This window comes from Lacerta agilis, chromosome 2 (genome assembly GCF_009819535.1).
Source record: "Lacerta agilis isolate rLacAgi1 chromosome 2, rLacAgi1.pri, whole genome shotgun sequence".
Taxonomy (NCBI): Eukaryota; Metazoa; Chordata; class Lepidosauria; order Squamata; family Lacertidae; genus Lacerta; species Lacerta agilis.
In genome coordinates, this window is record NC_046313.1 from 33,754,066 (window position 1) to 33,780,853 (window position 26,788).

General features: G+C 41.3%; 1 protein-coding gene across 10 annotated transcripts in view; it reads right to left on the reverse strand.

Moving 5' to 3' along the window:
• The window catches only part of TNRC6C (trinucleotide repeat containing adaptor 6C), a 113,077-nt gene that overhangs the window by 2,130 nt on the left and 84,159 nt on the right, over positions 1-26,788 (reverse strand). For 4 of the 10 annotated variants that reach the window (XM_033139443.1, XM_033139440.1, XM_033139437.1 and 1 more), the window contains 12 exons: positions 25,958-26,107; positions 23,696-23,842; positions 22,659-22,778; positions 20,467-20,550; positions 19,912-20,179; positions 19,070-19,237; positions 17,076-17,267; positions 16,344-16,487; positions 9,315-9,431; positions 4,906-5,100; positions 2,385-2,455; positions 406-545 (listed from right to left, as the gene is read on the reverse strand). In XM_033139443.1, the coding sequence (XP_032995334.1) occupies positions 406-545; positions 2,385-2,455; positions 4,906-5,100; positions 9,315-9,431; positions 16,344-16,487; positions 17,076-17,267; positions 19,070-19,237; positions 19,912-20,179; positions 20,467-20,550; positions 22,659-22,778; positions 23,696-23,842; positions 25,958-26,107 (1,796 nt within the window). The remainder of the gene's footprint in view (positions 1-405; positions 546-2,384; positions 2,456-4,905; positions 5,101-9,314; positions 9,432-16,343; positions 16,488-17,075; positions 17,268-19,069; positions 19,238-19,911; positions 20,180-20,466; positions 20,551-22,658; positions 22,779-23,695; positions 23,843-25,957; positions 26,108-26,788) is intronic. The other 6 variants (XM_033139446.1, XM_033139441.1, XM_033139447.1 and 3 more) reach the window with 4 other exon arrangements.

Here is a 26,788-nt window from a genome sequence, read left to right on the forward strand (position 1 = left end):
GCAAAAGTACTCCATATCCAAAGCTGAGACTGATCTACCATGTCTCTAGGTTTCCTCCTCACCAACCCATATTTAGGAATGCAGTGTGGATTACTGCAAACATTAAAATGTTAAACTTAATTTTATTGGTTTTTAATTCAGCACAGGATAAAAGCTGCAGAAGCTTCGGGACTGCTGGTGAATGGAATTGGGAGTCCTAAGCAGGAACAAATCTACCTCTTTTGGAATTTGCCAGTTTTTATAGGCATATCCTGTATCATGACTTTTCACTTAATGCCCTGCTCATGTAAATTTCATAGCTTAATTTTCATTATTCAGTTCTTCTGCTTCTGCTCTTACAGACACACCAAACTAAGACACAGAGGTCACATGTGAACCACAGCAAATACTGAATAGATTGCATACATATGCAGAGATTTCTGGGCCTTCGCTGCTTCTTCCTTGGAACTGTATCGAACCACAGCATTCCCTTGAGTCAGGTTCAGATGGAATGTAATAAGAGGACCGTGCTGCAAGCATAGAGTACGCAGTGTAGAGCCATCAATCTAATTGGAAAAGGAGCACAAATGAGATTGATTTATAGGCGTCATGAGGAAGGAGCAACTGCATCACATTGGTTTTATCCAGCCTTTCTCCAAAACTTAACTGCACTCACTTACATTGTCTCTGGAGATCCAGTACAACAAGGGAACTCACACCCACTTTTCTCTTTCTGCCTGCTCCCCGATATCAGCATAGCTACACTCAAGCTGTTTCTGTAAGCCTCTGTGCCAAGTATTTTGAGGTCATGTTCATTAAGACTGAAAGCTTTAATTGGTAGGATTGCTTAATTACCCCATTAACCCAAAGAGAAATAAGATTTTAATCAGACTTGTCTTAACGTAAAGCATTTGATCTGGTTGCTAATGCTATGCATCTTCTGAGTCAGGGAACTAGTTTAAGATTATTTCCCAGAGTGAATTATTTCCCGGAGTGGTCGATGTGGTGCCGCCCTCCTGACACCAGCACTGCTGCCACTTACCAGGATGGTGAAGGTCTGGGCTGCACAAGCACACCAGTGGGAACATTGTAATGGCTCCACTGATGCACCTGCACAGCTCTGTCCTACTCTGCACTGTCCAGGTAAGGAGCAGTGATGCAGGTGTTGGGAGGGTGACATGGCCCCATCACATCTAAAGATGGCTAAGCTTTTTTCCAGTTAGGGCAGATTCACTATACTAAGACTACAGTTTCTCCTGCAACTGAAGAGTAAAATTGTGTATCCCCTGCATGGGCAGGTGGCTAAGCTGAACCCCATTTCTGGTGGCCATGTATTTCCATATGGGACCGAGTGATGACTTTCTTCAGTAATTACATGGAAAAGTGGATGTGTGAGTTTCTCCTACAGAGTCACAGAATTGTAGAGATGGAAGGGATCCCAAAGATCATCCCCTGCAATACAGGAATCTCAACACACAGTCCCCCATCCAATCTGAAACCATACCAGACCTTGTTTAACTTTGTAAATGTTTTATAGCTGCACCACTAGGAGGTCAGATAGCTGCTCTTGCCACTTCCATAGACCACCTAAAGCCATCAGAGGAAATAGTACACTTTCCGTAACGTATACCAATAGCCATGCTACTGAAAGACAACCTTGTATATTTCTGGGTATCAAATCATTTGATGTCCCCACTATTTTTAAGATTGTATTTCTGCATTAGCTGATGGCCCCGTTTTACATTTGACAATGAAACCTGCAAAAGCAGGAGGACGAACTCTATTTTCAAGGCAGCGTGTGTTCATTGCTCATGCCTACTTCATGCAATATAGTTTGCAAGGATTCAACCAATAAATGAGTAGGTTAGGATAGGGTGGGCAAAAGGATCTGAGTGATCTGCAGTAATCACTAAGGAATTCTGACTCCCTTTGGTTGAACCATAGCAACCACCTTTCCTTTCTGATCGGGCTGCTGAAATGAAGAAAATTTGGGAAGAAACTAGGATTGGATTTTGGAGAGAAAGCACTGTGTGCTACTATTGAAAACAAATAACTGGGCTCAGATCCCACAAACTTGGAAGTTTGCTCACTTCTGGGTAAGGAGATTCTATTTTAAATTTAGCAAACTTTGCAGCACTAAATAAAAACACAGTGGGCTCTCAAGAATGAGGATTTGTATTTGGTTCTAGGTGTGTTTGCAAAGGGTTAAATGAGCTACTCCTAAAACGTACAGCATCCATAATGTGTGCTTAAGACAGGATGCACCAATGGCTGTGCTAATGCAGTGTCATAAACACTGACAATTATAGGCAGCTATATAGCATGAGGATTTAGAAGCAGGATGCCAAATTTTATCTCAGATAGCCCACAGCTATTTTCTGAATTAATCAGGGAACTTTGCTTACCTGGGGTGTGAGGTTACGGAGGACCAGCCAGCTACTTGTTCTTCCTGAGGTGTCAGTACTCCAGGCTGAGCCTATACCACAAAGAAAGGAAAGATTATGGAGAGCCCAACCCAACTTACTGAATGAAGGCTATACAACATGCAGGACACAAACATAAGGAATGCAACTGTGATAGGGATTCCTAATAAGGAGGTGACTTATCAAATGCCTACCAACCTTTTTTTTTCTTGGTAGTGGCCCTGAGACAGCACTGTAAATACCTATACCACCATCATGCATCAGATAACGTGGACTCTAGTCCATAAAAGCTAATGCAATAATAGCCTTTGAGGTGCCACAAGAATCTTTGCTGGGTTTTTTGCTGCAGGTCACCCCTCTGGAAACTGCAGAACAGATGTCTCTCTAAAGTCAGTGATGCTATGTTTCAGTAGCTACGAGGTGAGATTAATGGAATGATAAGCAATCTGTGGCCTTTTCTGTTGTTATCTGTCAAGTTTTGTTTTACAAAATGACCAGATCATGATTTAAGAGATTCTGTTTAAAGACAATAGTTTCAAATACTCAGAAGACAATTTCAAAAGGATATTGCTGCTTCCACACCTCCTGATTTTCAGATATGCCGAGTTAAGGCCCCAGGAGTCCAGCTTACATTTTTGAATAGGTGATGTGACAGGGTAATTGCATAGAGAAGAATGCCATATAAGGCACAGGATGAATGAAACATTAAGAACATATCTTCCAGCTGTGATCCAGACATCTAGCACCCATTATATATACACTAAAGCAAGCAAATCAACTCTAGATTTCCAGTTCATTATTTCCTCTATGCTAAGGCAGTGTTAATTGCTGAACCTGCACTGCTTCGACATTTAAATGGCAGCATTTTAAAAAGGCACATGACTTCCAAAGTCAGGTGGGTTACTGCACTGAAGCTGAAATTTTAATCCTTGTTATTTGGCCACCAGGTGGAGCTCATAAAAAGCTAATGATGTTGTGTGTTTTTCAAAGGGTTGATGGGAGCATTTCATTTCCACACTTACTGGTAAAACAATAAATATTGTGACACGTGAAGAAATCCATCTGAAACAGTGTATGGTGTGTGAAACAGAAGTAGCCAAATAAATGGATCATAAAGTCAGGACAGGGAGAAACCTTTTTGTGGATTTTGCATCTTATGGGAAGCTATGTATGTCTTAGTTACACATCTTCCCTTCATTCAGAATTAACTTAAAGAGTTTTGCAAATAACTGCCATTGCTTTCCAGAGGATTCTGCCTGGTGCTGCACTAAGAGCCCACACTTATTCAGGAACAATTGGGTGTGATGGTATCAGCTGAATAATTTTCATTAGCGGTTTTTAAAAAAAGCAAATCTAGTAAAGCCATCATAACAAAAGACTGCTGGATCAGGCCAAGGGTCCATCTAGTTCAGCATCCTGTTCTCACAGTGCCCAAGCAGATGCCTGTGGAAATTGGCAAGCAGGACTTGAACGTAAGATCCCTCTCCACTCAGCAAGTATCCAAGACTTCAGTCCCCTTTCCACTCAGTTTCCTACGTAGCTGATTGCTCATCCTAATCACGGCTTGCCTGAATCTTTGAAATCTCTGAATATAGCTGTTTTGTGCTATAGCAAGCTGTGCCACTTGTGCTGATCCTCCAATCAATTTTGCACTAGCATCAGTTATCATGGAGATCAACATTGTTCCCATTAGGACTGTGCAGAACAACCAGTAGGAAAACAGTGGCAAAATAGATGCAATCATTCATCAAAATGTTGATCTCATTTCTGCTTTTCCATGAATTCCAGAAGCTTAAGATAGTTATGTCCCATTTGCAGCACAAACAACCAAAGTCCCTCTTGCCTTTAACTGCATAGCCCTTGCTTACATTACAGTCTGATGTTTCTCGTAGCCTGTTTTTGCCTTATGGGGTAACATGCCTTGTTTTACAAAATTCTGCTTAGCATATGCAGTACAATTGTGCATTATTTTCTCTACAAAAATATGGGGGAGTGGAGAAAGAAAGCTGGATCAATAACCACTTTCAGTAACTTGCAGCGATTTGGTAAATAGGTATGAACTTATATACCAAATGATATAATCATGGACACCAACAGCAAACTCATTCTTCGAGTGTGGATCTTATCATTCATGCGGAAGAGAGAGGTGTTTGCAGGCTTGGGGGAGCCTCAGCTGAGCTTATTCCCCAGTAAGTCTTCAATGGCTTTTATCCTGAATTACTGAAAGCACAACTGCTAATAGCACATAGAAATGCACCTGCCACAGAGGAAATTACTGAGAAAAGTACTTTCTGGGGAGAACTGTCACGTCTGACTGGTTGCACGAATTTTCCATCTCAGGAATAATCCAGCAAATGAGTGCATTCCACTCACCCTTCGAGGCCTACAGATTTGCTACATTAAAAAACCTGAACACAGAGAGGGGATAAGAACAAAAAAGTTGTTGCGTTGCAAAAAAAGAAAGAAAGGAAAGGAAAGGAAAAAAGACAGGAGTCAGGAATACCAGAGGAGTAAGAGCTGGTCCAACCCAGTTGGCTGGCACCCCAAGTAGACGATGGCTTGGTGTTTGTTAAGCCTGGAGGTGGTCTTGTAGGAGCAGTAGTGTTTCTGGGCACCTTCCACAGTTCATGGGACAGAGAGGCTTGTGTGTGAGAAATTGGGCCAGAGGACCACGTTGATTTGATGTCTGACAGTTTACCTGCAACAGAGAAATGCAATTCATGTATTTGTTAGAATGTAGTATAGGGACACTGAGTGATCCCCAGGGTTCTGTTCTCCTCGTTACACCAGCATAATAAGCACTATAGCAAACGTTGATCAAAACTGGCAGAGCTTCTCTTGCTAATATATATGCATAATTAATCCACTGCCTTTAAAGATCCCAGATTTGTTCCTCCTGGTTTGGACAAAAGTCCCATTAGCGAACGCTTCCGAATCCAAACTGTAAGATCTGAAATTAATCTGACTTCTGAATAAAACAAGTTATTTACAGGTTTTAAATGACTAAGCACATAATATAACAGTCTTTCACCCCCCCCCCTTCTTGAACTGGAGGAACTGTCATGTTTGTTTCTGGGTATGCTAGAGGTTATGGTGGATCAAGTCCCCTGCTAGTTCCAAAAGTGATCTGCTGACAAGCCCCATTGCCCCATGACCATATTTCATGCCTCCTCCTCTTCCTCCTCTATCCACAGGAGGAAGAGAATTGCTGACATCTTAAGTTATTGCCCAGCAATTACCCTGGGTGCTCTCCAACTGTTTCTAGATAGCCTGAAAGCAGTAAGAGACCACATCAGGCTGTTTCTTGCTTAACAATATGTTAACTGTTTCCTCTCCTGTTATCTGTGGGGAAAGGATGATGGGAATGAAGGATGCAAGAGACAGGGAGACCTTGCTCCTTCTGCATCCTTTAGACAGTGTATTACTGAATCTACACTATCATTGGCATTCTTGTACCTTGGCAGCTGTTACTTTGGCTCTCATAAGGGAGAGAGTTGACCTCTCAAATGCCACCCCAGAAATGAGAGAAGCACCTTTCTCTCCTTCTTTCTGAGGAGGGAGTGAAAGAGAGAAGATAGGGAGTTCCTCATCTTGTTATCTCCCATATTAATCTGAAATGTTTCCACAAGGACCACTCATGGCACAACATTTATTCCTGCAATCACACATCCCTTTCTGATTCCTTTTAATCATCACTACCAGAAATGAATGGTATGTGTTCAACGAAAGCAAAGAAATGCACATTATTAAGCATCAATCATATAAATGATGTACTTAGAGGTCAATAAGAAAAATGCAAGATAATTTCCCAGCCTTAAAATATTATCACATGTATATAAAGAGAGGAAGCTGATTCTCACATGCAGTACTAAACACATTTACCATGGAGTATGCCTTGTGCTGTGAGAGTGTAACTTAAACACACAACCTTGTCCCAATGTGAACCTCAAACTTGTGTGGCCTTCCTCACCACACATTCCTTTAAAAAAAACCCAAAAAAACCAGGACCCAGTCCTTATGTTATTTGCAAACTGTACAGCTGTGATGTGTGTGAATTCACCTGCAGTAAGTTGGTTCTCCTTCTAGATACAATTTTTTCAACAAGATGAACTCAAAGGATAAAAATGTTAAATGCTGCAAAAATGGTGTTACAAACAATATGAGCCTGATTAAAAAGTAATATTCAATGCTGAATCTTCTTTTTTTTAAAAAAAAGAAAAGAAAAGAAAACATTTTCAAAACAGTTTTACCATTATGTCACTGGTTCTCACATGGTCAGTGCATAATTTACCATACAGAGACTTACGTTGTTAAGCAATATATAAATGGTTGAAGTAGAAGTAAAAATACTAGGAAGATAAAACCTACATGAAGAAGCAGTGCATAAAAGTTAAAATTAAGGGTAAGTAAACTTGTTTTATTTCCTTTTAAAGAATTGTTAACAGGTAATCTTTTAAAAATACACGCTTTTACTGCTTAAACTAAAGAGCTGAAGATTTAAGATTGTATCCACTCAGGTTGTCCTTTTAATGCAGGACTTCTGCCTGTGCAATGGAACTGCCTCTCCCTCTCTTGTCCCCATGCCCGTCATCTGCTCAGGAGGGTTGGGGGAAACCCCAGAACAGATTTGGGGAGAGCAGCACATGGGAAGAAGATATTCCACTGCACAGACAAAAGCCCTTGAGCTGAAAGAAGAACTTGGTTGGATACAAGCCTTAATAGGTACATAAATATAAGAAACCAAATGCATCGCTACCTGAGCACAGGTCTGCATGAATGTACATGACATTGGTGAGCTGTGGAAACAGTTTCCACAACCTACCAAGATCATTTACATTCATGCAGACCTGTGCTCATGTAGCTGTTTTTGGTGTCTATTTTCTGTGCTGTTTACCCATATGGTTCTCAAAGCAAGCCTGGGGAGAGGGGAGATCTGAAATAGAGTATAAGATTCCAGCTGTACACTAGTTTCTCAGGACTTCAGGGAATGTGGGCTTAGTAAAGAAAAACAGCTGAGCTTTCCCTATTACTTACAGATTTTAGGTTAAACTGCCTATTACGAAATTCATAGTTACTGGAATTTTCATTTGGACTATTTAAGTCTGCATCCAGCTGTGGTGGTAGGTTACAATGTTACATATTGTTTACACCGAGGGGGCCAAAGTACTGTAAGAAGACCATGTAACTCAAAAGCAGGAAAAATAAATGTTCAAAATATTTTTGAGGTTTTGGGCTACAATAAAAAAACATCAGATCCATGGGCTGGCTGAAAAGGAGTTCAGCATTCCTTTCCATTTTCAGCAGTGGGAAACCCAATACCCTCACAGTCTTCAGTCTGGAGACCAAAATAAAACAGTATCATGTCAACATATTAACATTTTGATCATGGCTCTCAAAAATTACCTATCTGCTAGATGTTAAGTGGCTTGTTTTGGCTTATCAATTAAAATGCATAAATTTATAACTGCAACACTGCTGGCATTTTGATTCCAATTAGGGTAGGCCTGGCTGTATCCACAGGTTGAAGCTGCCCGTCTCTGGGAGAAAATTAGGTGGCAGTGGCAAGGGTAACTTGAGAAAGTCTGCACATACAAACTACTCAGCACTGCTCAGGAAAAAAGTAAGCAGCAAGCACCTGTTCTCGCAGTAAAAGCATTGTGCCCCACCCCTTCTAATGCGTGATATGCAATGTGGGGGTGCATGGCACAGTTCCTTCCACTGAGTGATTAAAAGCTGCCCTGGCTGCTTCCTTCCTGGTTCATGGGCAATGTGAGATAAGGCACAAGTTACCCTCCACTTTGCTGACCTAGCCCCTGTCTCCAGGTAGGAACAAAACATGTGCACAGAAACTACCCTATTCCTTTTGAAATGAAGAGAAAAGAGAGGGGAGGAGGAGGAGGAGAAGCTGGGCCTTCCCATGAACTCCTACAACATTAAAGGATCAAGCTCATCACCTTTTCCTATCTATGGTGCTGGGAAGAAAACCAGGCTAAGCACCTTTTATGGCCTGTTTTGTTCACCCCTTCTCCAGGTCAAAGAGGAAGTCATAGGACCAAGACAGTAGGGCTTCAATTTGGCAAGTTTAGGCTGGCCCTGAATAAGGCAAGCTATTTATTGTTTGGAAACAAATCTTACCTTTACAATACAAGCACAGGTGTTCATTTTGTAATAAGATGCACCATATGAAAAGGGCATGATCAAGAAGGCCACTTGGGAATTTAGAGATGGGCAATAAGGACACAATTTGTTGCTGTCCCCCACCCTGACCCCCCTTTGCCCAATTGAGTGCACTTGCACCTATTGGCCCCTGGGTGGCTGAACAAAGCAAGATGACTGACAGCATCTTGAAAATTGCTGGGTATGTGTTAGAAGTAATGCAATGGAAGTTCAGCCACATATATGTTGACAGTGACCACACTGCCCACTTTCTGCTTCATCAAGACATTTGCTGAGATGGGTAGGCAAAGTTGGGAAGGGAAGGGAGAACAAGGAGAAGTGAAAGCCTTTGGTTGTATTGATCAACTTATTCCCAGGAAATGAGAAACACAACATCAGATAAGCAATGCTATTTATTCCACAACGTCTGTTGATTAAACAGTATAAGCTAGCTTGAATGATGGTCAAAAGCTTTCCTGTTTTCATGAACAGAATTTAGTCAATATGCACCAAGGTGTTGGCACTCTATCTAATTTATGTTTCTCATTTTGAAGTATTTTCCATGCCAAACATCCCCATTACATATTCATCACTGCCAAACTCTCAGGACAGTTACTGGACTGAAGGAGCACAGTATGCAAAAGACATGTGGCACACCTATAGGACCATCATTACCACATTGAGCAGAAGCCTTTCGAGAACCTCCTCTCTTTGTGGATAAAGAGGGACTCTTAGTAGAAAGACCATTGGTCATACCTGCAATGCTAGGTGCGGATGCAATGCTGCTGAAAGAGCTACTGTAGCCGGAGGCACTAAGTGGCCAGGCACTCGATGAAGGCAGCGTGGCATTCTGAGATGATGTTGGGGATGACCCTGCAGAACCAGCAAAGAAGCAACTAAGAAAGATGGGCAGAATGGTGTCTACTGTAGCATATGCAATTCTAACACCGTCATGTGCAAACAGAAACCATGCAAGGTAAGATGCTAACCCAGCCTAGCCTTTGAGGTCTAGGAATGAAATGTTACAGTAGGCATGATCCGATGCAGCAGAACTAAGTACAAAAAAGGGTGGCACAGTGACAAGGGTGGTTGTGCCCATGCAGAAGGATACATTCTAACTCTCCTTAAACTGTTATTTCCAGGAAGGTGACATTCATTGCCACCGTATCCAGGATACATGAATCGTAGATGAAAAATGTTTATGAAAATGCAGCCATATCAGTTGTGGTGACCCATGTGTCAGAAAGTTAAAAGGCAGGTCAGACATATGTGCTCATCTCTGCCCCACTTGCCTTCAAGAATTCCTGCAACTGTCGCCAGCCAATCCCACCCCCTCCAGCTTTGTTGCATAGGATGTTCCCACAAGCCTCAGCAAAATAAGTCACATCACAGGCCAAGGCCAGAGCTGCAGGACCAAATGCCTCCATAGATCTGCCCTGGGAGCCAAGTGTCAGGTCTAGTGCTCTGCAGCCAGTGTGCAGCTGCCACATTTAGGCTGTTGAAAACCAGCTACCAATAGGGTGGTCAAGTTGCTAGAAGCCACCTGGAATTATAAATTCTGTTGTAATGCTTCTTAGACAGAGGCACACAAATTACCTGAGAAGTTATTTATATAGTCAGAAAGGCTAAACATGACTTACACACATGGCATCTAATTGGTTTGGGTAACGTATACATGAAGGGAGAATCTCAAGGGGGAAAGCCCAAATAATCGAATCCAATCTAACATAAGCATTACTTTACAAGTGGACAACAACTCTATTCTAATAAATTAAGGGACTATCAAAGTTTTCAGATGTGGTGGAGCAAACATCAGCCATTCATCTTAAAGGCTTATGGATCCCACGTTGAACTCGTCTATGGTAGATTGTGTTGTGTGAAGATATCCTCTGCTTGATGTACCTTGCTATATTGTTGTGAAGACTAGATGTATATATGAATGGTTTTTTAATAAGAGAATCACTCTTCAGTGACTGGTTTGCTGCAGTACGTCTTGCTCTTGCATCCAGCATTTTCAGTAATAACACAGGGCCGATCCATATGCTGTGCGGCTGCAGCACCCACATTCAGAGGACTCCAATAGGGCTCCCTGGTTTTTATTTCTCTGCCTGCTCAAACACTGAAAAATATGCAGGCACTGTGATGGGACATCTGTGCATGCCTCACATATCCAGCCCCTTCTCTCCATGCCTTGCAAGTTACTTGTGGTCATAGCGTAAGTATCTTGTATTGGGCAGAGGACAGACTGGACAGGGATGCATGAGATGTAGAGAGATGCTCCTTTCTGCCTAATATCCTTCTCCTTTCTGTCTAACATCCTATCACACTACCTGCATGCATGTCTGTGCGGCTGGGGGGGGGGCAGAGGGGAAGCAGATCTCTTCCGAGCCTAGTTGAGCTTTTTGCCTACATTTGCTACCCCTACAAGAAGATAATGTCCAATGTATATAAATTCAGAAAATGGAAAGTTGATGTTATTTTCTGAGTCTCGAAAAAAGTTGGTCGTTATCTTGTACAAGTATTTCATAACAAATAACTATACATACTAAAACCAATTGTAACACAAAGTTGTGTGATAACTTCTGCTCCAGGATCAATGCTCCAGTGAAAAACCAACAGTATAAAACCCACAAAGAAACTGCATGATGCTACATAATGTTTTGCATATCCCGCACTCGTGGACCCCCAGACTATGAGGAAGTCAGCTGAGCAGTCAGTGAATGTTGCATGAAACCAGTGCTTTAGTTCCCATGAGCATATATACTTGAATGGCTCCCATGCTTCCAGGAAATCAGCAAATCATCAACCTGATTATATGTTCTCCATATATGGTGGTGATCCTGCCTTAGCACATAAAGGGGGGGGGAGTTGGATCTATGGAAAATTATGAAAGGAAAATATTACTAAAATTACTTTAAAAGTCTTGGAAGCAGAATGCTTACAGACATTGAGGCAACAAATGTAAGAAGACTATAAGTGGTATACACCTAAATTTTACTCAGAGTAGACCCATTAAACTTAGACCTAACTTAGTCATGTTCATTGATTTCAGTGGGTCTGCCATGAGTAAACTTAGCTGAACACAACCCTATGGCTCAGCTCACATGAATGAACCTCACACGCTTGTGCATTCATTCATTCCTTCCCTCATGTATTCTGATTTCTTCCCATACTTCCTAGTTCTCAGCAAAGCATAGTTTGCCATTTCAGCATGGTTTGCCTCCAAACCAGAACTAGAAACCAATATCAAATGATGGTCTCTAGTTCTGTGTTGCAGACAAACTATGGTTTGCTAAGAACCAGGAAGTGTGGGCAAGAACTGAAATATATGAGGAAAGGAAAGAATAAATGAGCCTGAGGCTCATTCATTTAAGAAAAAGCATGGTTTGGCATTACAGCTGAAGTAAGTCAAAGTTGCAGCAATGCAGATACTGTGGTAAAAATATACCAGTGAAAGGGTAAAAGCCTGAGAAGAGAGATCTTGCACTGAAGACATTGGGTAGGTTCAGAGTAACTAAAGCATAGTTTTGGCAATATGAAAACAAGCCCAATCTTTCTGTGGGCTTGCATTCTACCCACTTCTCTTCCAACATGGCTGTGAGGAGGAATTGCCATGTCCAAACCAGTGCATCTTAACTATGGTTAGTGACAATAAGCCAACTTTGAACCATAATGTATGAAGCCGGCTTATTTTCACTAACCATAGTTAAGTTTAACCACAGTCTAGTTTTCAAATGATCTCCTTGTGCCTGCATCACAGGGGGAAGAGGGTGAGCCCAAGCCCAAGGGGAATTGAGGCACATTCTCATAACATTTTACTGTGGTTTAACATTATGTCCAAAGACAGACTATTTTGGTGTGAAGATTGTAGGTATGATGCCCTATATCCTCATATACAATGAGAGAAAATGAACTGGAAAAGGTGTGAATCTAAAAACGGTGACCTAGATTTGATGCAGGTAAAGTGTACTGTCAATGATCATGACAAAAGGGCATGACAGAACATTCAATCTGCATTGAGGGAAATTGCTGTAATACAGAAACAGCTGTGGATGAAGTTTTGTCTGTAACCTCTAGAGAGAAGGCACCGCCATTAATGACTGTAAGAAGACATCTCTGGCAATGCATTCACAGCTATGCTCATGCCAGCTGCTGAAATAACAACACTCAATACTGAATGTACAGGATATTTTTGTATTACTAACAGAGAACCTGAACATCCAGGCAGCATGTATAAGATAGATAAAATTATGGTTGTAAGTATGCGTACGAAGATGTGCTGATAAATAGGCATCAGGATGCCTCAGCTAGTTGCAAAGTCACAGGACTTATGTCAACGATACTAAAATTAAATTTGCATTCAAAAATGCAGATAATTTTTCATTGTGCAATATAATAACCAAGAAGCAACACATAAACAAAACAAGTTTCCATGATTCTATACAGTGGTGCCCCGCTAGACGAATGCCTCACTAGACGAAAGGCATTCGCTAGCGGAAGGCTGTCTCGCAAGACGAATTTTTCAATGGGCTTGCCTCGCAAGACAAAAAAATTTCTGAACTGCTCTTCCCCCGTTGGTGCTTCGCAAGACGAAATTTTCGCTATACGGCAGCACTCGCAGAACGAATTAATTTCGTCTTGCGAGGCACCACTGTATGTGCAATCTGATGCTGAGCCCTGAGAGTCTTAGGAATGTTTCAAATGTTAGAAAAATCTTGTCATCTACAAAAGGCTTCACTGTTCACAGTCTGTGCAGTACAAATATATCCTGCTCTTTCCATCACCTTGGTTTCCCCATCCAGAACAATCTACTGTTCTTCTATTACCCACACTTTTCCTTTCAAAATATTGGTGGGAGACAATTCAGTTTGTAAATCCACTTTAAACTATGGGTGAAATGATGTTTGGAGGTTAGTACTAATTTGCCTAATTTTGATGGCAAACTGTGGTTAGAGGAATCTCTAAAACAGAAAATCATAACTGTTTTGGGGTGGGGTGGTGAAGGAATGGAATGTGATATCTGAACCATGAACCTGGCCACTTCAAAACAAAATCGAAAATTCTTTCTAGTAGCACCTTAGAGACCAACTGAGTTTGTTCCTGGTATGAGCTTTCGTGTGCATGCACACTTCTTCAGATACCTGCAACTGGCCACTTCATTATTGAAGAGTCCACATGTATAAATTTTCACAGAATTATACAAAATAAATATTTTCCATAAGTTTTTCTGGTTTCCATAATATTTTATAGCATCAATTTCTACTGTACAGTATGAAAACAGCTTTGCCTATGGGATGAATAGTTTCTGCATTAAGGTATGCATTAGAACAGGGATGTACAACTTCAAATCATAGTATGGAGTTCAGTAAAACTGAAGGCTACTTTTATATTTTTACTAATGCAAGAGTACTGCATCATATGGTTAATAACTGAAATTCATTTTTCTTGAAAATTTTAATGCTGCATTTTCTTTAACCCACTCCGTGAACCACTTTTATTTCTATACTGGGAAACAGCATACTTTATTCTGTCTTCGAATCCTGTATTTTTCTGCTTCTCTATCCATAGGTGTTTCTGCCATCACTCCCCTATTTTTTTCTATGCCTCCTATAGCACTCTTCTTCCCCCTGTACAGATCTCTTAAGTATCCAAATTTCCATTTTTTCTTTACAACTTATGATTCCTCTCCCCCACTCCACAAGTCTACACTCTCATTACCATCTCTCCCCCCTCATTTCCCCCTCTGCCTTGTGGAGTTTGATCCCTTAACCAAAGTAATGCTCAGCAGTGAAATAATCTCAGAATCAAATTAGATGTTTCTGGGTTGTTGTTATTGTTGTTGTTTTAACAGTTTAAGAGCAGGTGTAGGGTGTTTATTTGTCATGAATCCAATTAGGATGCTGGTACTGGGGGAAAGCAAGGAGCTAACACCTAATGAAAATTGTCCCTCACTCATCCACTGAAGCTGTTATTTACAGCCATATAGTACCTGTATGTCTTCATGATGGTAGAAACAGAATCTTGGAAATGAGTTATAATTGTGAAAATGGTGGAAGGAAAAGGAAACCTCCCCTTTCCTTTCTGCCAGGAAATGATAGAAACCGCACACCAGCACCTCAGTATCTATTTCCACTGCGCTCTCCACAGTTGCCATTAAACTGTTAAAAAGGAGCTGGAGAGCTAATCATAGATCATGTCTAGCTGCACTCATAGAATGTAAAGGGTCATTCATTGCAGCTGGGTGGGTGAATAAGCTGGAAAAATCTGGCACCAGTTCCACCTTGGAATCTAGGAAGAAAGGGGCCAAAACAAATGTAGTTGTGCATGCATCCTTTCAACCTCCCTCCCATCTTTGATGGGTTTTCAAGGCTCCCACAAATATGAGGCAAACGACCACAAATAATGGCTATTTTGAATTCCCTTAAATTCCAAAGGGATGCCACCAGGCAGGAATGGGAGATACACTAAGTTCACTGGCCTTATCATTTACAGCCTGGGTTGGGAAGAACGGTATTACAGTACATGTAGGAAACAAAAGGCAGAGAGCTTTGTACATACATGCAAATGTCTATTACTGACTGTAATCTCTTATTCTTATGTGTCTAACTTCTATGTAAAATGTACATAGATGGTGTGACAGAGACAAACAATTATTTTTTCCAGATGACAAATCCAAGAACATAGCTGAAAAATACATCCAAACGTATAGAACTTCTAAGGACAAAACTGATTCACAGTCATCCTTGAAGATAGGGAGTGAAGCAGCTCAATCTATAACTGGGAGGCCTGTTAAATGTAAATTACCAACACAACTATACTCCAGCTAGTATTGTTGCTACTGGACTTCCACCAGGCTGTGCAAGTCACTTCAATATAAGCCAGGCTTCTTCAGATGTAGCTCTTGTTTCTGCTACTTTAGAATCCAGTTAGTACAGTCAATAGCCTGGTGTTTGAGGAAGCTCAGATAAAGATGTGACAAAGAACATTCACTATACAGGGCCTCTGTTTCATATATATATTGCCTGCTTCTGGGATTAGTGATGGGTCAGCCCATTTTCTCATCACAAATGACACCCCATATGAGATTTATGATATTCACTTTCTTGTTAACAGGACAGCTGCTTGCAACTGGATTATGACTTCACAGCTGTAATGTACAGGAAGTGAAAAGGAAATCTCTACTTAAGCTCAAGAGTGACATAGCAACTTCTGATGAACATGATGAAGTCTTCAAATGATACCCTTACAAGTCAAAGTTAAAATAAATGAAAACTCAAGGCAGACGTTCAAGCAGAAACAGCTATTATGAAATAGATATTCAGGCACAGTTTTAAGTTGCATGAGTGTAAGGACCAAAACTAGACATGACATTTAGTGATGTGTATCTTTCTCTATTTGTCTTAAAAATAAGATAAAATTCAGCACTGGGAGGTTGTGAACTGAAAGCAGAGAAGAAGGGGCTGCTTAGTCATTCCCCTATCTGGCTTGGTCTTCCCCACAAGTTGAAAGAACAGCTGGAAGGGAGTGATTTGGGGTGGGAAAGCAGCCAGCAGAGAAGATTTACATAGGGCTTTTCCCTGCTATTCTGCTGGTTAAGCTTGTAGCCACCCAAGGCTGTTTATAGCTTAAAAACTTAATGTTTAGGGAACAAATGCAATTGCAAATTATGTCAATTCTGGTCCTGACTACAGATGGCTTTCAGACTTGGGTATACTATAAAAACACAAGTTGAAGAGAAAGGAAGGGAAACAATAAAGGCAATATGACACATGGATATTACTCTACCTCCACTCTTGAGTAGATAGCGATTAACATCTTGTATGGTGGTGTTAATAGTTGGCCCTGTTGGAACACTTCCAGGTGTAACGTCAGGATCATTCTCAGGGTCAATGTTCTGCAATCCTTTCCATGGTACCCCAGGATGAAATTCTGTTTGGAGAAAAATAAGATGGCATCACATTTCTTTCCAAGATCCACAAACATGGGAAAAGGTACCGTTGCACAGAAGGTACACAACTCTCTGGTGATGGAGTGGGCATTTTGATAAAAAGTTTAAGAAAAACATTTTATAAGGGAGGTTTGGATGGATGGATTTTGTTGTCCAAATTCAGTGCTAGTATCAGGCAGGTAGGAAGTTTTATCCCAGTTCACACCAGGATAAAATATTTTATGTGCATGCATGCCTCGCCCAACAATAGTGTGGCAAAATCTTCCTCATACTTTCATCTTATGGAAGACTGCAGCTGGAATGAGCTGAACTAGTATGTTAATATTTGGATACCGAAAGCATTGCATCAGTAAAGGGGTTTGTATCACATTTCAGATACCTTCCAGCTCTAAAAGCTAGAATACCATAAGACGACCCCCAACTTTTCCAGTTAAAATATAGAGTTTGAGATATACTCGACCGCAGATTCTCCACCCGGTGTAAAAGACGACCCCCGACTTTTGAGAAGATTTTCCTGGATTAAAAAATACTTTTATATGCCAGAATATACAGTACATATTTTTTGTTACCTGGTGGCCAGTTGATACTGGAGCCATTGGAGATTTTATCACTATCAGATTTGGCACGTGACCAGCTGTGAGGAACGGCTACAGGAGGACTAGCTGGTGACTCGTTGTTTTGAATCAGATCATACCGGCCATAAGAGTCATCAATGGAGGACTTTCCTGGAGGACCAATACTCAGACCTCCAGGGATAGCACCTAGAACAAAGAAGGTGGGAAGACAGCACAAGATTATTAAGAGCATGGTTAACATTTGGCTCCTCTTATTGGTAGTCACTATAATTTTTCTTTCTTTGTTTCAACAGAAATTAGTAAAGCAAAGTATCAATCACACAACACATCTGTAACAGTGGCCAGTTAAGTGAAAGATAGCAAGTTAAACTGGGGCAGAAAGGTAGCTAACACAGTTCAGAAGTTATCTATCAAAGATTCGTGAGATTAAAGCTGCTACTGGGTGTAAATCTCACTGAACACAATGTGGGACCTGTTGCAGAGCAAACCTGCATGGGACGGATTTGCTACTGATAAAACTGTCAAGTAAAGCTAAAACAAAAGGACACTAATGAAAAATGTAAGAGATACAACATGGTATTTTGCTGAGTGTCAGGAAAAGCACTTTGCTATATGGAAACAATCAGTAGATTAAGATCCTTAAAAATCATATCAATATACTCACAAAATATAAATGTTTTTAATGAGCACAGTATTAGCTGTGATTTTAGAATATTGGAGTTTGAAACAAGAGCAGGGAACTAAAATAGGTTTCTCTCAGTACTGGTCTAAAATGTATAATGACTCTAAGGGCAATACTGAATTTTTACTTCCGCTCTGCATACAGTTGATGTAGTCTGCATTTGATTTACATTAATGTGATGAATGCCAAACACAGTTGGTAGGTATTTCGCACTCTCTTTGGGGGGTGTTTTTTTGTTTTTGTTTTTTTGAAACTGCTCACCTAAGTGAAACTCCGCCCCTGCCAACTTCTCTTAACATCTCAGAAAATATAAGATTTAAGGATTCATGAGAAAAATATAACACATCTGTAATTTAATTTTCTAACTGCACATTCTATGCTTACCTGTTTGGAGATTAAATCTGACTGAGTTCAGTGGGGCATACTTCCCATTAAATGCATATGAGACTAGCCTAAGCCCAGTGGCGGAGCAAGGCTCCGCGGTACCCGGGGCGGCAAAGGAAACGCCCCGGGGGCGGGTCGTCGTGACGGCACGATGTGACGTCATGACGCGGCGGCGCGTGGGGGTGACAAGCGCTGGCCCCTCCTGCCACTCCCCACGCTGCCGGTCACCTCGGGAGCAGCAGCGCTGCACCGACGGGGTGCTCGCTCGGCCATGCGCTGTTGCTCCTGGGGTGACGGAGGGAGCGGCAGCGCTTGGGAATGGCGGGAGGGGCCGTCGCTTGTCACCCCCACCCGTCGCTTGTCACCCCCACCCGTCGCTTGTCATGCCTGTCACTAGGGGCGTACCGCCCCCACCACCACCCCCAGCGACGCCCCTGCCTAAGCCACTCAAAAGTCGAGGTGCTTGATGTTCTGGACTTTTCAACCTGATTCCCTTCTTGTTTTTTAGGCTATTAACATTTATTATGACCAAGTTTTAAATATGAGCAATGAAATCATGAGCAGCAATATGTGTGGGGTGTGTGTGGTGGGAATGTAGTATTCAGGGCTAGTAACACTGGTATAAAATATCTTTATAAACCTCCAAGACTTTTTTTCCCCAAGAAAAAGAAAAAAATAGGGGAAAAATATTTATCTCTGTCTTTGTTTTTGATATAAGCCATAAAATAACTTCCAAGTAACTTAGTATGATATTCTGTTAAGTACTTTGCAATGCCCATTGGTAACCGGGGGGGGGGGGGAGAGAGAGAGAGAGAGAGAGAGAGAGAGAGAGAGAGAGAGAGAGAGAGAGAGAAAGAGAGAATATCTGCAAAATGTGGAATCTTGCAATTGGACTTGATGTATTTAGAATGATGACACATACCGTGCTTGCTAGGATTCTGGTCAAGTGGAGAAGCAGCACTGGAGAGATTATCCATTGAGTTGGGATGTGTCCACTGAGGAAGGCGAGATTGGGACTGAGAAGTGTCCTTCACTGACAAACCACCAGGAATGTCCATGCTGTTTACATTCATGTTTGGGTTCAGTCCAGCTAAGAGGAAGTAGGCAGGCTATTAAGAAACCCTTAATCCCCGATTCTTTGCATTTAATCACACTTTACTTTAAGCTGAAGTCACAAGCTAATCTTTTTTACGCCTACAAGTAATGCAAACGTGGGTTAAAGCAGCAAGGGCCCAAGAAGTAAATTGGGAGGGACAGTATCTCACAAGCACCTAAACTGGTACCTACCACTACATTTTCCGTACATTAATTTAAGACTTAAGTTTTTTTGTTCTGTCAGTCCTAAACCTTCTACCATTCAGACTCATTCAAGGATCCTCGATTCTAATATTATACAAGTGATGAGGAGTATAAGTGCTGCCTGAGATTTGTTATACTGATTTTATTCTCTGCTTCTGAAGTTTTTAACACTGTGCCATTTTTTGGTGCTGTTATGGTTCAATTTTAATGGGATTATTATTATTATTATTATTATTATTATTATTATTATTATTATTATTATTATTATTATTATTATCATCATCATCATCATCATCATTACTGTAAGCTGCCAGATAACTTTGTTGCTGGGTAGCATATTAATAAAGATAATAAGTAATCTGGACACAGTTGCCAAATTAGTTAAGAAGCAGAGGTACGCAGGACAAAAGATTCCAGACTGAAGCAAGTTAAATCACTGTATGTATACATAATTATGTAATTTACATTCTTCTGAACAGGTCCTTAAATAACTGCACGTACCAAGGGGGTAAGGAGCAAAGGTGTTCGGTGAAGACTGTTGCTCTTTGGTCTGCAGGTCAGATAGGCCAGGAGCCTGGGGATGGGGTGAAAAGTTATCCATGGCTGATTTGCCTGCAGGGGGGTGCAAAGATAGATGTGGAGGGGGTGGCTGCTGCTTCATAAGCAGGGCCTGGGCCAGCTGGCGCTGGTGCTGCTGGATCTGCTGCTGCATGTTATTGATTGTACGTGCAACCTGGCAGCAAGGAAAAAATAAAACAAAGTAAGCAAATGCTAGATGGAACAAAGGTTTGTGGCACTTTATCTAGAACCACTCAGCAGACAATGAATTCCATAGATTAAGAATTAGATGCATCCCAGACATGGTAAGAGAAGCTGAAGTCTGTCAGCCCTGCTCGTGATTTATGCCTGCATAAAAGCGTGCAGCACAGTAGATTTCCTTCACAAATAAGCTTTTTCATGTAACATGCTAGATTCTTTAGCGGCTTTACATTTGGAACTGGGTTGACAAGTTACACCTACTTGCTGCTCCTGTTGTCTGATGGGTCCGGAAACATTACGCTGAGCCTGTAACATCTGCTGCTGGATTTGTAAACGTTGGTACGCCTGCAAGTTGAGAAAAAAGAAGTCGTCTAAGGTCACAGTGTGAAGAAGCCCAATGCTCTCACTGCAACTGCATTAAATAGCGTATGAAACAAATGCATGCTCCCAAAGACCTCCTTGCAGGGAGTAACAGACCCAGAGACAGACGTCAGCTCAAACCAAGAGTGCAAACAATACATGGTCAATTAAAACTATTTAAAATGTGATGAGGAAAAGGCATTATCAACTGAATGATTGTTCAAGAAAATGTAAACACGGAGATGCAAATGGAGTGTTGGTAGCATGTGAGAGAACTAATCACAAAGGCGCAGGGTTTGTGCTAATTCTCTCTTAATCCTAGTTAAGAACTCAAGTTAACGGGAACACTGTGGTGCAGAGGTTGCCAACAAGGTGCTTGTTAAAGGTCTTAACAAATATCCCCTTAAAAATCCCCTCAAACTTTTTGCCTTTCTTGTTCAATTCTGTCTACACGACTCCACCTCTCCTACACTGAGCATGCCCCCTTAAACATGCCCACATCTCACTGGGTGCCAAGTTGCTCTGTGATGCATGTACGTTCCCCCTCTTTGATGGGGTGGCTACTGGGAGAGGGGCATGCCACACCATTCTGTGTTGTCTCTTTTTCTGCTCTTTTAAATGTGGTAGCAATTATGTCATGCCCCCCCAAGCAGTTATTTGGTATTATGCTACATCTCCACAGCAGCCATTTTGTGTTAAGGCCTGTCCGCCTGGCAGCCATTTTGTGACTGACATCCCTACCACTTTCTCAAAATTCCAAATGTGTCTACTTGCCCAAAAAGATTAGAGAACCTTTAGCTTGTCAAACTAAGCCCTGGAGCACACATACACTGCGATAATACCAGTGGAATTCATCTGTTGCCTGCCTGAAACCCTCTATACTATGGTTCAAACCATACATTCACACCTGGTCTCTGGCTAGCGCTTAAGCTTATTTAAGGTATTTATACCACTGTTATGTCTGTACAGAGTCCTACTCCTATATGCTCACAAAACTGAAATACAAAAGAAGTTCTATATTTATAACATGGGGTAGTTTTCTCAAACCCTATGATCAGTTGTTGCCATTGGGTACATTAAATTCTACACTGGTATCTTAGCATCTAGAAGATTGGGTCCTAGAAATATTTGGTTTGCAATAACTTTGAAAGGTTTGCAATAAAATACATGCATATTAAGGGCATGACTGATTGCACGAATGAATGGACATAGTGCTCCATTGCATCTACTGGTGAAGAACTACTGCAGAACTGTCAGGTTTTCTGGTCAGTACAGAGTTAACTGTTCACCAGGAAGCGTTCTGATCCTGGGTGCCTCGGCCACAGCTATATGGGCATTTTCCTTTGTCTGGAAAAGGGGGAGTTTTGGTTTCGCTTTCCCCGCGATGCTGTGTTCTGTGCTGTTGCTTTTTGATGTATGAGTGAGAACGCTGCAGACATGCAGCTCGAGTCTTTAGTACGTTTGTGTGTGCTACTTAAAATAAAGTTCTATTAGTCAAGTAGCACTGGTGTCCAGCTGATTTATTTTAAGACACCACTGAAGAAGCAGACCTGAAGAAGCCAACGTAACCCTGTGCTAACTCTGCTACTGAAGACAGTTTTTAAACGCGCAGCCTGAGAGAGGAGCATGACTGGACGGCCATTAGATGTTGGGCTGGATCGTAAAGCTGATTGATTACAGCTCCGGGCAGCAGTACTACTTGGGTCAAAGGTTTTATGACCCAAATACTTCAAGAAGAACATCAATTTTATTAGATTAGCATACAATACAAAAACAACAACACAGGAATCTATCAGAAATATTGTAGCATTCTGAGTAATACTAGTGGTACCAGAGGTTGTTTTTGAGGTTACAGTCCTATACATGTGTTTCAAAAGTTAAGATTAGAACAATCCAATGGTAATGAGCAAATAATTTAGTCTTTATCACACTGGAAGTATCAAGCAACCTTTAAGATTCAAGTAGGTATATAAATTCATTTTCAGAACCAAGTCTAAACATCATTTCTGAAGTGAACATGCCCATTCATGTGGCTCTAAATGCAAGATTTTCTTTCTGGATTTATAGCTTTCTCACTGTGGCTTTTAACTCACCAGCTGCAGCTGATAGAGCTGGTTCAACATCGTCATATGCTGAGGATTAATTGGCGAGGTTAATAGTGCAGGATTGAGACCAATGTTTTTTGCTGCAAACTGCAAAAGCTGTGCTTGAACCTGGAGAAAAAGAATGTAAGAGGTGAATATTCATTAATACAGCTGTGTTAGTTACAGGTCTGAACTCCTCGCAGAGTTTAAACATGACAATTCCAAAGAAAGTGGTTTTTTTGGTTACTTGCTGTGATTTTTGTTTAATAGAAAGCTATATGCAGAAGTTGAAAGCAAACACCACATATCACAGCAAAATAAACCTTGATTCCAGAACTGCTCATCCTTTCTAAATCTGACACATAAAATATAAATACTTGAGTTATATCCAACCAACTCATTGTATGTGTCTAACAACTTCTGCAAGTGCCACACAAATTCCTCTCCCTCTTCTCCCCCAGAACTGCTCTAGAGTGTTGAGGGGAACCCCCAGAGCAGTTTTGGGTTGTGTGTAGGGGCAGGAAAGGAAGAGGAAGTTCCACCTTGTTCACAAAAGTCATTCCACACATGCAATGATTTAGTAGGGTACAACCTGAGTCACTAATAACTTTCCCACAACATGCTATTTTTTGTAATTCAAATAAACTGGCATGGCAGCTTAAAAACTCTGTAGCATTTCTCTACACATGGTGCCTTTCATAGAAATATATTGTGTAAGTGTGGTTGTGTCAATATTTTATGTCTGCGTTATTCCAATTGGCACTATCAGGCATCTCTAGGTGCAGATAACTTTTAAAATATATTATTTTTTCATCTATTTAAGTGTTCCACTCAATATGCATTAGTTATGGCACAGAAATGGCCATCGCCAGGGATACAACCATTTTTGCAAAACTGAGGAGCCAGTGAGGAGGAGAAACCTGCCTCCTGACCTCATCGGCAACCCAAGTGCTAACCACTAGGCCCTTGTTTTCCAACTGCCAGTGGTTAATGACACCTGGGTTTGCATCCCTGGCTATCACTAATGCTACAGAGCTCAATCTAACCTGAGGGGAGAGAAACTGAGGCACTTGAGCACGAAGACTAGGCTGGGATGAGTTAAGAGGTTGCACTGGCGGTTGCTGCGGCTGTTGCATGGTCCTGGCTTGTGCTGCTCCGCTATTGCCAAACATACCCAGATTGCCACTCGGTATCTGTGGGATGACAAGGTTAGAAGATTTAAGTTTCACAGTTTTATAGCTGGTGACAGTCACTGTAGACTAGCTCAAGACATTAGCAAACAAAGGAGCTCTCATGCAGATTAGCAGCAGGTGAAGTGTTCAAAGCAATGATGGCCAAACTTGGCCCTCCAGCTGTTTTGGGACTACAATTCCCATCATCCCTGACCGTCCTGCTAGCTAGGGATGATGGGAGTTGTAGTCCCAAAACAGCTGGAGGGCCAAGTTTGGCCATCACTGGTTTAAAGTATAGCAAACTGAGACATCAGTAGGCATGTACCTTCAGTAGGAGTTTGGTACAAATACATCAATTGATCTAAATTACTCACGCAGCCAACCATGTTCATTTTGTGGAAGCAGTTTCCTTTGGAAAGTTGATGGTGCATACAAAACCACCTCAGTCAAAGCATGGCAAATGCCCCTAGAAGAAGGCTAGCAACGATACCACTGAAAGTGCTGCAACAGCATGAGGATCTGCTATAGAAATTGCTTATCAAATGCAATGCAAGCAACTTGATGCAGATACCACCCTTAAAGGTAGTTGCATGTGTAAAGCAGTCTTAAATTTCACTTTCAAAATGAGTCAATCATAATCTACATGTACTGTATGTGAATTAACTTTAGCTAGGAAATGACTTTTTCCTTGGACATATAGTGTAAAGCTTTCCCCTCTAGTTTCAGTAAATAAAAATAAAAAATATGTTGCACATGTGGAATGTATGTCATAAAAATATAGATTAGGGTACTGGAATGCATTTGGGCATCCTGCTTGACCATTGTTTGCTCTTCCTGATGGTCATGCCTGAGCAGAAGGGAGGCAGCTTCTTCATATTATGCTAAACTATAGTTAAGTGTGATGTCCAAATGTGGCCAAAGTCAAAATGAATTACTATTATTCTAACAAGTTTTGGTCAACATTCCAGCCTATCCTTTTATTGTCTTCACTTTAAAAACAAAAAAACACTTGCACCATGTAGTTCCCTGATTATCTACACGTAGTTACAATGTTTGGGGCTTTTTAGCTCATGCAAAAGGCAATTGGGGCATGTGAAACAAATTATGTATGGTGTGGAGAAACATAGTTTCACAGTGTTAGAACCCAGGATAATCTGTTGATGCTGAATGGTAGGAGATTCAAGACAGACAAACTTTTGTGGGCTTGGCCACTGTAGGAACAGGATCCTGGCATTTAACAATACCTAGCCAGCTCAAATACAGTGGTACCTCTGGTTATGAATGCTTCTGGTTACGGATGCTTCAGGTTATGAACTCCGCTAACCCGGAAGTAGCTGCTCCTGGTTGTGAACTTTGCTCCAGGATGCAAATGGAAGTCGTGTGCCGGAGGCCCCATTAGCGAAAGCACGCCTTAGGATAAGAACGGTTTCAGCTTCAGAACGGACCTCCGGAATGAATTAAGTTTGTAACCAGAGATACCACTGTATAAATAATTTGGCCCATAGGTTTTAGAGCAGAGCATTGACATTATAGTGTAAGCAATGGCAAAAGGGCAAATATTTGGTTTCTCTAGTGCTCTATGATCTAGACTTGGAAACAGCACCAAATGTGTGGACTGGACGGGTAAAAATGAATACTGGTCCTGTTCCACCTAACAAACACATACTGCAACCAAGAAAGCTTAGGGGCAGGGGAGAATAGTGATATAAAGGCCCCAATATAGGGAAACCTTTCAACGTGTATGAGCTGAGAAGGCGAAGAGGAAGTAAGGAAGAGCGGCAAAAGCTATGAGTGGCAAGAAGTATGGTCTGTGTGAGGATGGGAAGGAGTGCCAGTGTGCAGGGACGCTGCGGGATGCAGCAGAGGAGAAAAGGAACCAAAAACAAAGACGGGAGGAACTGCAGGGAAGCAAGGGCAAGTTCTATAGCTAAGGACCTGTGGGAATCTTGGTGTGCAGTAACAACTGTCATTTGAAATACGCTTCGATGACAAGTTGATTTTTGACTTTTCATTCACTTCTTTACATTTGAGGAAAAGGAGCCTTAAAATGAAAAGCAAAGCCAAACAAATATCTTGCTGACTAGCAAGCGCAAGCGTGCTGACATTCAAATAACTGTCACTCAAAAGATACCTTACCTGTCTAGAAGAATTCAAGTTTTGCATGCCCAGCCCTGAGGCAATCCCACCCAGGGTCTGATTAGGGAGTGCACTGTTTGAAAGGGGGAGCTTCAGGCTTGGTGAAGGCAAAAATGGTGAAGTAGTGGGCTCTTCCACTAGGCCGCCATCCTGATTGAAAAAAGAAAGGGTGAGCTGTGTGCAGTGTCCAGGTACAGACAGTGCACAGAACAGTTTCCCATGGAAATATAAGTGGAACATGGATGAATAAAAGTTCAAAATATTGTTTAAAAAGGCATGAGGAATATATAATGAAAAGTATGGGGTGGAAGGGAGAAGAAAAAGAGAAACAGAATTTAGATACTGTTTGTCTTTACTTTTTGCTTTGCATTTTGTAAATCTATAACTGTACAGTATTCTGTAGTATGAAAAATGGCAGGCACAAAAAGGGATGCATGTTGTAACATTTTAAAAATAGGAATGTTACAGGGCAACCGATCACTTGCCTCAAGAGCACCCGCCGCACAAGACAGACTTCTGTCTGATCATTACTTCCATGCCCACTTCATTTCCTGCCTTTTCTCTCAATTACAAAATAAATTGCATTTTTGGAACACTGCCATAAGCCAACGTGGAAACAGACTTATGAAGAAAGTTTAAAATTACAGGAATTTCAGAAAGCTTTCTTCACTGATTCTTTGGTAATATACATAATCAACAATTCCTATTTTAGGTAGCGTTCTAAATTGCAAATCAGCTGTTGAGAAAACTTGTTCCATTAATCTTCTATGTCATCTACTGTTAGGTACATGACAGACATTAAACTATTTTTAAACATTAGCATAGTAATCA